Genomic DNA, 10729 nt, shown 5'->3' with positions numbered 1-10729 from the left:
ACCTGCCAGCTCTACAACATCCGGCCTCACTACAGATCTATCCACCATCCACAGTGATCCTGCTTCAACTCCCAGGACAGAGTCGCCTGCTGGCTCGACCACATCAGGCTCTGCGACAGAATCAAGCCCCATACAGAGCAATCCAGCTTCCACTCACACTACACAGTCTCCAGCCAGCTCTACAACCTCACGCCTCACAACTCACAGGACCCCATCTTCTGCTATCCCTACATCATCTGCCTTGGCTGGGGAATCATCCACCTTGCATCCCGTTCATGATTCAACTTTCAGCACAGGCTCTCTTGCCACGTCTAGAACATCTGTCCTCTCTACAGGATCATTTACCCTGCATACCTTGCATGGTTCAAGTCATAGTAGTGAATCTCCTGGCTCTTCTACAACATCGGGACTCAGTATAGGATCAACAGCCTTTGATAGAAGCCCAGGTACACATCAAACAATCGTTTCTCCTGTTTTTTCTACATCCTTCTTTAGCAGTCCAGCTTCAGCTCAGAGAACAGCTTCACATGTCAGCTCATTTTCACCAGGATTTGGTATGTATATATTTTTTATTTTGCTCTTTTTTTCTCAAGCTTGCTCTTGTCCTGTTGCCCGATTTAGAGTGCGGTAGCATGATCATTGCTTACAGCATTCTCAATCTCCTGGGCTTGAGCAATATTCCTTCCTTAGCCCTCTAAGTAACTGAGACGAGAAGTCATTGCCACCATGCAAATCTAATTTTTTTACTCTTATTAAATATGGGGTCAGTCTGGTCTCAAAGGCCTGCAATTCTTCTGCCTCGGCCTCTTAATCTTGGTATCTATTGTTTCCTTATTTTCAACTATGTCTCCTGTTCTTTTCACTATTCCCTGGGGATGAGATTGCCATCTGCAGGGTCTTATTGCTGCATCTTCATTTGGTACTTTCCTCTGCTCTGTTCAACACTGAATAATGGGTCCTAGAAATACAGCTAATATTCTTGTTGTTTGGGTGTCCGTGGTGACTGCTGTGAATTCTGTATCTCCACAGAGCAGTGCCAAGATGGAAAAGTTTGGAATGGAATACAGTGTGTCTGTCCCCAAGGCTACTTTGGTCACCAGTGCCTGACCCCATTGGAATACTTCCACATAGGTAATGACCCTCTTTGAGACCTACATCTCTTCCCAGGCCCACTGATCATTTAAAATAGGATGTCAGTGTTGGAAGGATCAGCCACTCACATGGCCTTCCTGTATAAGTGGAAGAGATGATGTGACTTGCCTTAAGTGACAACACAGGTAAAATGTGGACCTTTTGCCTCCACTTTCAGGGCTCACCTTCCCCTGTCATCAGGGGGCTTCTGTCCCTACCCAATCTAGAGCCTTGCACTTAGTTCTCACTCTCTGTCCTGGCCACTGGCTCCTCATCACTTGAGAGACAAGGGACAGAAGTCTCAGAGACCCCCATCATCCTCTTGAGTTGCATTCTCTCTCCTACCTACTTCCTTCATCTCCAAGACACCAACAGGAAAAGAATTTATTAATCCTGGGCTATATTAATGGGAGGTGGCTGTGTCATGCCCAGTGTGACCTTTCCCCACAGAGGTTCCGGGAAAAATCAACGCCACTTTAGGCGTGATCGTGAAAGTGACTTACAGGATTTTCACAGAAGATCTGAATAACACAGCTTCTCAGGCGTACTTGAATTTTGTTGAACTATTCAAGAAAGAGGTAAGAGTGAGCAATGCCCAAACTCCCCGACGTGACCCTGTGAAAGGGAATGTAGTGGCTTATCCTGACTTACTGTTGTGAGCTCCTCAGCTCTTGGGGCCCCTCAGTCTCCCTAAGTTGGGGAGTGTCCATCCTTGAGCCCCACGCACCCACCCACATCCCAGCAGAGAAAGCTTCCTATGGGTTCACACATGGGCTGCATAGAGAAGAGCCTCAAGCTGCTCCAAGATGGGGGACAGGGGCCTTGGCATGCTCCAGCTCTGCATGAGCTGAGCCACCTGGTTTTTTTCAGATGGATAAAGTTTACTCGGGCAATGACCTTCCCCAATATGGAGGTGTCATCATTAAAGAACTTCTGTGAGTACATGGTGGGGGGCAGGTGTATAAATGGCAACCCCCTCTCTGTCTCTGCTCTCCTGCCTCTTCTTATTATAAATGACTGGGCCAGAGAGGCCTCCAGCTTCTAGGCAATACCTGAAAACCCTAAGATCATTCACTCATCATTTAGCCACTTGGCAAACATTATTAAAGACTATTCCTCTGCTAGATGCTGGGAACACAGTAGTCCCCACCTTCTGAGTTCAGAGTGGCAGAACACAGATCACAAAGTGGCTATGCAGTCTGGTTAGAGTTATGGTGAGGGACACACAGGCAGGAGGAGGACTCCTGAAAGGAAGTATGGTGAGGTGGAGGGAACTCTTCCCAGAAGTGATAAGTAAGCTGAAGCTTGAAGGATGAGGAAAAATGTGCCAGGGAGAGGGAAGGCAGGGAGAGAAATTATAGCAGAAGGGATAGGTGAAGAGGAGCCCAGAGGTGAGAGAGAGGAGGGAAGATTCCAGAAAGCTACAGATGCTCATAGCAGACAACAGCTTGAGGGCAAAGGGATGGTGATGGCAAGAAGAAAGGAAAGATGGTTCTTGCCAAGTTAGACAAGTTAGGCATTAATGTGTAGCCCATGGTTTAGGGACAGCATCTGATTTTCAGTGCAGACGGCTCAGTCTGGCTGCAGGGTAGAGAGTGTGTGGGTAGGGCCTACACTGGAGATGATGGCGTTCAGGCCAGAGAGGGGAAAATGCAGGGGAAGAGAGGCCTAGTGTGAAAACTCTTTAAGCAGCAGGAACAGCAGACCATGGGAGTTTGTGTAGGGGAGGAGAGAGGTGGAGCAAAGGCAGATTTCTGGGCTGCTGGAGACATGGGGTGCCTTGTGCACGGCAGAAAGATGTCAAGAAGCATAGGATGAGGATGGGTAGGAGATACCAACCTTGGTATAGGCTGTGCCAAGCTCCAAGTGCCTGGGACCCTTCATGTGGAGGATGTGCTTTGAGGATCTCAGGGGGAGACACAGGCATTGGTATCCTGATGGGTGGATCCAGAAACCCTAGAATGGACGAGATGGGGTCCAAAACCCTAGTCATGGCACGAGAATGACAATCTCCCAGGAAAGGAGCTGGAAGGTACCAGAATCAGGGCTAGGCAGGGCCTTAGTGTAGAGAGGAAAGAGGCAGACAGGGGAGAAGGGGATTCTGAGGGTGTCGCATCCCAGCAGCAGGGAAGAGTTTCAGGAAGGAGTCTCCACACTGCCAAGGGCCCCTTGGAAAGTGGCTCCAGAGCTTGATGTCCTCAGTCCCAACCTAACCCCATGCTCAGCACCAGCAGACTGGTCTCCATCTCCATTTGGCTCAGAATTTTGTTGGTTTAAGTCCTCCTGAGTCCTGCTGTTAACTTCTTTTTGGAAATAATGGTGACAGGTGACTTGCCTTGTCTCAAGACTTCTCTCTTCCATAGTGACAGTGGCTGTCTGACAAGAAACTTCTGGGTTGGAATCCTGTTTCTAATGTGACCTCACATTTCTTCATTTTTAAAAGCTTGCTTCTTTGCTTTATAAAGTATAATCCCAGTGCTTCTTTTTTTTTCATTTATTTTTTTTTATTGTGGTAAAATACCCATAGCATAAAATTTACCGTGTCAATCAATTTTAACTGCACAGTTCGATGGCATTAAGTGCATGTAACTATCACCACCATTCATCTCCAAAATTTTTCATCTTTCAAAGCTGAAAGTTGGTCCCCCTTAAACACTAACAGTCCATCACCCGCTCTGCCAGCCCCTACACCCACCATTCTACTCTGTCTTTATGAATGTGATTCCTCTAGGGACCTTCTATAAGTGGAATCAAACAGTATATTTGTTCTTTTACATTTACCATAATGTCCTCAATGCTGTGATGTGTCAGAATTTGCTTCCTTTTTGAGGCTGAATAATATTCCAGTGTATGGATAGGCCACATGTGTTTATCCATTGGGTTGATGGACACTTGGTTTGCTGTCACCTTTCAGTGATGGTGAACAATGCTGCTGTGAAAGTGGGTGTGCAAATATCTCTTTGAGACCCTACCTTCAATTCTTTTATTCAAAAGTAGAAGTGATTGATCATATGGTAATTCTACTTTTAACTTTTGGGGGTACCTACACACTATTTTCCACAGTGGCTGCCCCATTTTGCATTCCCACCAACAGGGCACAAGGGTTCCAATTTCTCTACATCCTCACCCAAGATCCTTTGATTTTACAGAAATGAGTGTCACCAGTTGGGATTTATTGTGGTCACTGATATTTAGGATCTTAAATTGTCTGGTTCTACTGACTTCCTTGGGGTTATTAGGTTATTAGTGGGTGTGCAAATATCTCTTTGGGTTAGACTCCAGAGAGGGTCTGGAGTCTTTCCTATATCTGGGTCATGTGGCTGCATTGTCTCCAATCTCCCGCCCCGACCCTTGCTGCGTGGGCTTCACTCATGGGTGACATGGAGTGACTGACTGAACAATTCCCTCCTCCAGCAAAGGCAGCATCGTGGTGAAATACGACATCCTCCTGGAAATGAACTACACTGCCGAGTATTGGGAACGCTTTGCGGACCTCACTGAGATTGTAACAGCCAAGACTAGGAATGAAACCAAAAAATTTCCTGAGGACCCCGCCTTGTGCTATGGTAGGCCCACCTGAAATCCCTGACATGGGCAGAAAAGGAAGTCTTGGCCTCCCCTTCCTCTGTCTTTTCTTTCTTCTGGAACACCTGAGACATTGCTGGAGGAATCCCGAAACCAAGGCCAAGAACTTCCCCACATCCTGCACTGTCCTAGTCTCAGGCTTAGGTTGTCACTAACCTTCATGTCCCTAGGCGAGCCTAGGCCTAGTCATGTCTAGGTGGGCCAAGACCCCACTGGTGCTGGCCCAGGGGAGGGTGTGGGATGGGAGGCAGAGGAACATTTTTGCTGTTTCCTTCCTGCTCACCCCTTGGCAGACTCTATCCTGTGCTACAGTGAGGTAGCCACCTTCGTGGACAAGACCGTGAAGCTGGGCTTTGACTTCCAAGGTAAGCAGCCACAGGGAGTGTGGGTGGGGACCATGGGGGCTGGAGTGCTTGGTCCAGGCTGATGCTCACTGCCACTCCTCACCCCAGAGCAATGCACCCAGAAGGCTGCCAAGGAATTCGCACAGTTCTACTATGTGGACATTCTGGATGGGCAACAGGCCTGTGTGACCAAGTGTACCCAGGGGACCAAGTCACAATTGGACTGTCATGGAGGCATGTGCCAGCTGCAGCGCAGTGGCCCCCGCTGCCTGTGAGTACCTCCCAAACCCAGCACCCACCTTCTCCTGGGGGTAGGGCCTTTCCCCACCCCACAATCACCCATGGGGTGGGAGGTTGGGTAGAGCTTGGAAGTTGCCTGCTTCCCCCTCCTGTATACCTCTCTTCCCTCAGCCCTCTCTCAGTACCCTCCAGTCCATGAGAGTGAGGGGTTGGTACAGATTGTGGGTATAGACATCTTAGATTAAGTCCTTCCCTGAGAAAGTTCATGCTATCACTTTCCAAATCTCTCTCTATCCTACTCTAACTTTACGTCTATCTCTATCGCTATCTCTCTGTCTCTATCATCATTAGTTTCTCTATGTTACCTCAACCATGGTGCCATTATCACCTCTAGCTGTAGCCAGGGTACTAAGTCCACCAGATCATAAATTAAAGTACCAAATACAAGACTTGATGATAACAGGCCTATCTAGATGCCAACTGCTTAGAGATAAGATGGGTAAACATCACATGACTAGGAATAACAAGGCACCCCAAACCCTGAGATCCCTATGAGCCCTAATCCATTACAAATTTCTAAAGTGTTGGTCTTGTCAGCCTTGCGGCATCAGGAACCCAGGCTGTGTGAGCACCAAGCACCGGGCCTTGGTGATGATGTGGGGAGAGCTGGTTACCTGTGCTTTGGACTTAGATTTTTGCTCCTGGGACACTGGATGTGATTATTGCCAGTGGGCCAGCCTGAGCCTATCTATGTCCCCAGGTGCCCAAATGTGAACACACACTGGTACTGGGGAGAGACTTGTGAGTTTAGCATCAGCAAGAGCCTTGTGTATGGGGTCGTGGGCACCGTGGTGGCTGTACTGCTGATTGCACTGGTCGTCCTGATCGTCTTACTTGGCCTGTCCCAGAGAAAACTTCACAGGTGAGCTTGTGGGGCCAGCACCACACACAGGCCCAGAGACAGGGGATAGATGGGGAGCAGGAATTCAGAGTGGTCCCCACCTGAATATCCTGAGGCTCTGCTCTCCAGCAGTGGGGGAGGAGCAGCTGAGGCCAGGTGCCTAGCTCCACCCAGCCCTGGGTATGGCAAGGGGCAGCATCCTAATATGATATGTCCACTTGGCAAAGTGTTTTAGTTCGTTTTGTGCTACTATAACAGAATACTACACACTGGGTAATTTATTAACAATAGAAGTTAATTTGGCTCATGGTTCTAGAGGCTGGGAAGTCTGATATTAAGAGGCCACATCTGATGAGGGCTTTCTTGTTGCATCATAACATGGGGTAAGGGAGAGAGAGAGAAAGGGAGCCCAGAACTCACAACCCATTTTTTTCCATGACGATGTTAATCCATTCATCAGGGCCAAGCCCTCAAGATCACACCCTCTTGGGAAAGGTCCCACCTCTCAGTACTGTTGCACTGGGGGTTAAGTTTCCATCACGTGAACTTTGTAGTGCAGAGAAATGGAATCCAAAACTTAAGTACTGAATCAGAAACTTATGAATTGAAATTAGGTTATATAATGAAACTACCTGTGGTTTATTACCACCTGGGCTTCCCCAGAGCAGCACTACCATGCTGGGAATGAGCCATCTGGGTTAGGCTTTCCTCAGCTGTTAAGTGGGGTAAGATGCACCTACCAGGGTTGCTGTGAAGCACCTGGTAGAGTTCCTGGCCCACAGTTAGTGGTCAAAAGCAGCTACTCTGATTCTAGTCCATCTCACAGGTAAAGGAACTGAGGTTCACCCAGGGGAGTGAGGGGCAACCCAGATGGTGGGGTGGCCATGTGATGTTCTTCATCCTCTGTCACCAGCACTGTTGAGAGCAGGGCCCTCTGTGGCTCAGAGCTGTGGCTGTGACAGTCCCTCGTGGGAGCCCCCTGCTCAGCCTCCTTGCCTCTGGCTTTTCATGGTGTTTCTGTTGGCAGGGGAAAGTGCGATGTGTCTCCGGAGTGGAAACAAGAAGATGTTGCTGGCACCTTCCGGAACACAGGCATCTGGGAAGGTACCTCTCATTAGGGCAAGGGGGCAAGCAAGGCCAGAGTGTGGAGGAAGGCAGGGAGGAGCCTGTGGCTGCAGGGGTGACATGGCTGGTGCTGTAGGTGACAGCTTGTTCCACAACTGCTGCAGCTAGGTCCCTGTACCCCCTCTGCTCCTCTGCAGCCCCCAACTCAGACCCTTCCCACGCCTCTGTGCAGGGGAGCAGGGGTAGCTGAGAATGAGATCCTGCCCCAAGAGACCACTCTGGTGGCATCAAGCATGCTTAGTGGGCTGAGAGGGTCACACCCAGGACAGGGAGAGGACAGAAGTGTGCCTGGCCCTACCCAGACAGGGTCAGAAAAGGCCTATGCTGAATCTGCTTCTAGAGCAGGTGAGTAAGCAGGTGTGCTTCCTGCTCTCACACACCCAATAAGGAGGGAAGACTAGGGAAACAGTGGCCCAGGCTGTAGTGGGACATGGCCTGGAGTGGGGGGATGTGCTAGCCTGTGGGGGGCCAGAGGCAGGTCAGTCCCACGAAGAAAGAGGGAGCCGAAGGCTGTGACGGTGGCAGGGCCAGGTCATGGAGGGCCGTGAGGGCCAGAATAGGGTAGAGGCACCCACTGGGTGGCTTTGAGTGGCTCACTCAGGTGGATTTGAGGGTTTAGGGTGTGGGTGGGAAGGGCATAGGAAGCAGCCTGGTGTGGTTTGGGGGTGAGCCTGTCAGGGCTGAGGAAGGGAGGAATGAGGGAGGATTCTAGGGGTGTCTGAGCTGGCCCCTGGGAGAGACAGCAGGTGTGGCTACACTGAGTTGGGGGATGGCGATTGCTCTTGCCTGTCTGAAACCTGGGCAGAGGTCTGTGGCCTGAGGGGACCTGGGAACCATCTTCCCAGCTCCTGGGGCTCTGGATCCATCAGCTGGGTGAGAGATCAGTCAGTCTGTCAGGGAGAATGCAGGAGTGGGATGCAAGGAGGATGAGAAGTGGCCAGGAACCACTGCAGAAGCCTTCAAGGAGGCAGGTGCAAGGTCTGTAGGAGCAAGAAGTGAGTGCTGAGCTCTGGTAGGATGATGGAAGAAACTTTCTAGGCACACCTGCTCTGCCTGCTGTGGTTACAGTTGCCAGAAGGCACTGCCAGCACTCTCTCTGGCCATGGCTTTCAACCTCTCAGCATGTGGTGGGGAGGATTGCCTCTCTGGTCCCTCCTGTGCCTGGGTCACTCTGGGCCGGCAGCCTGGAAGCCCCAGCACCTCAGAAATGAGCTGTGGGGAGTGAGGAGGTACTGGGGAGTACCCCCTTGAGCTCTAGCTGCCTCAGGCTTCATTGCTCAGGTGTCCACCTCTCCCCACAGAAAATAATCTGAAGGAAGACAGATATGGGCTTGAGAACACCTACAGCCAGTTTCGGCCCTCCTTGGGGCATGTGGACCCCACCACAGAGGTGACTCAGCTGGGAGCTTCCCTACCCCCGCGCTCCTCCTCCCCCTAGGGCTACCCCCTCCCCTAGGACTCCCCTCTCCCCCTAGAGCTCCCCCATCATATAGGACTCCCCTTGGCCTTATGTCTTCTCTCCTGTCTCCCAGCTCCACATCCAGAGGCCCAACGTGGTGACGCCTACTCCATGAGGCAGTGGGGCTTCCACCCCTCATCTAGATCTGGATAAGAGAGCCTACCCCCACAGGCTCCCCGCTGGTCAAGAGGAAACCGAAGCCAGGCCCTGAAGCCTTCCTGCTTAGAGCTACAGACTTGGCATATCTTGCTGGTGTCCTCAGGGGAGGGGTGGGGGCTGTGAGCCCCGCCTTCCAGGAGCCCCAAGGCTTCCAGACACCTTGGCTCATTTGCTCCTTGGTGACTCTCTGGTCTGGAATTTTCTTACCAATAAAAGCAAATCTTAAAGTGCAGAATGTGAAGTGAGAGGTTTCCTTCTCCCCACTGCAGTCAGGTAGGGGCTCTTCTGGGGACACCATTCCTTCCAGGGTTAGGTGCCAAATCTGGGCATAGGATGCTCTGGACCCCTTCCTGTGCCTGGCCAGAAGCTCCCTCTCTGCTCCAGCCAGGCAGGACCCATTCCACCTCTGCTGGAGATCTCTGTGGCAGACAAGCCAGGGGTGGGGTCCTGGGGGGCAGTAAGGGGTCTCAGGCCTGAGGAGTGAGGGTTGGGAACCTCCTGATAGCCAAGGAATGAGCACTCGGCTCTGCTGAACTTGGGCAGGGCAGGGTCACTCCAGACGGCTATGGGGTGGCTGTGCTCTCCTCTGAACCTACAGACTCAAGAACTCCCGGCCATTCCAGGCTGGGCACTGGCCGAGGTGTGGTCACGACTTGTACCCATGTCCTGTGGTTCCATGGTGGGGTACCATAGGACAATAATAGGAAGGGCTTAAAAAGAAGGAAGGGGGTTCTTCTTGCCAGGGCTGGGGCCAAGTATAGGGTGCCCCTCTTATCTCCTGCTGGGGCTCAGCCTCTCTTGTCCACTTTCCCCTCCCTCTTGGGGGCGCCTCAGTTCTCCAGGGCTGCTCTGGCCCCTGGGATGCCTTTCTATTGGGGCACTAAGGCTGGCTCTCACATGCCTTTGTGTTTCAGGGAAGGGCCACTCCTCCCTCTGCCCTTTGGCCCAGCAGGTTCAACACCCCCAGTCATGAGGGAAGGTCCCCGACTGACTCAGGTCTGTGCTGGCCCCCTGTTCATTAGTGTCTCAGGGACCAAAGGTCTCAGGGCCCATTTATTTCTGAGTCTCCTTGGCTGATGTTCATTTTGCCTGGTCCTGCAAGAGCGTCACTCCAATGCCAAGGCTGGTGACAATGGCCCTGTGCTTGCTGGTCCTCATCCTCCGGCTACTGACCCCCCATACTGTGGCTGAGCAGAGTAAGTGACCCCACCCTGGGAGAGGGCTGCCACCTGGGCGCTGTCACTGTGGGTCCTCCTGGGAGCTCAGCCTTACCCGACCCAGACTTATCACCTCTTCCTAGTAAGCTCCGGGGGAAGAGCCAGGGCTTTGCACCTCCTCTAAGTTAGCCTCTCTGAGCCTCAGGTTCTTCTCCACAAAGGAAGAATAATAGCGCTTGCTTATCAGGGCTGCCGCTAGGATGAAATGGAATCCCCAGGTTGATCCTAGGCACCCAGTGTGAGGGTCTGTCCTTACCCAGTGAATATTCCCATCAACTCCTTCTTGCCCACCTGACCGCTGCACCAATGCTGGAGTCTTAGAAAATGCAGACCCCTGGCTCAGCACCTGTGGCTCAGGTGGCTAGGGTGCCAGCCACATACACCTAACGTGGCGGATTCGGATCTAGCCTGGGCCAGCCAAACAATGACGGCTGCAACCAAAAAACAGCCAGGCATTGTGGCGGGCGCCTGTGGTCCCAGCTACTTGGGAGGTTGAGACAGGAGACTCACTTGAGCCCAGGAGTTGGAGGTTGCTGTGAGCTGTGATGCTATGGCACTCTACCCAGGG

At 51.7% G+C, this 10729-nt stretch overlaps 1 protein-coding gene across 1 annotated transcript in view; it reads left to right on the top strand.

Annotated features, from left to right (window-relative positions):
- MUC12 (mucin 12, cell surface associated) overlaps nt 1-8900 on the top strand; it is a 32578-nt gene extending 23678 nt beyond the window's left edge. Inside the window, exons 4-13 of the mRNA XM_023518573.1 lie at nt 1030-1131; nt 1582-1709; nt 2002-2066; nt 4546-4697; nt 5010-5081; nt 5169-5331; nt 6061-6222; nt 7229-7305; nt 8628-8716; nt 8859-8900. Coding sequence (XP_023374341.1) covers nt 1030-1131; nt 1582-1709; nt 2002-2066; nt 4546-4697; nt 5010-5081; nt 5169-5331; nt 6061-6222; nt 7229-7305; nt 8628-8716; nt 8859-8900 — 1052 coding nt within the window. The remainder of the gene's footprint in view (nt 1-1029; nt 1132-1581; nt 1710-2001; nt 2067-4545; nt 4698-5009; nt 5082-5168; nt 5332-6060; nt 6223-7228; nt 7306-8627; nt 8717-8858) is intronic.
- The last annotated feature ends 1829 nt before the right edge of the window (nt 8901-10729 follow it).

The sequence above is a fragment of the Otolemur garnettii genome, unplaced genomic scaffold, assembly GCF_000181295.1.
Source record: "Otolemur garnettii isolate 467f Iridium unplaced genomic scaffold, OtoGar3 scaffold00142, whole genome shotgun sequence".
In the NCBI taxonomy this organism is placed as follows: Eukaryota; Metazoa; Chordata; class Mammalia; order Primates; family Galagidae; genus Otolemur; species Otolemur garnettii.
The sequence above is the reverse complement of the archived record's forward strand: the minus strand, read 5'-3'. Positions and strand labels throughout refer to the sequence as shown.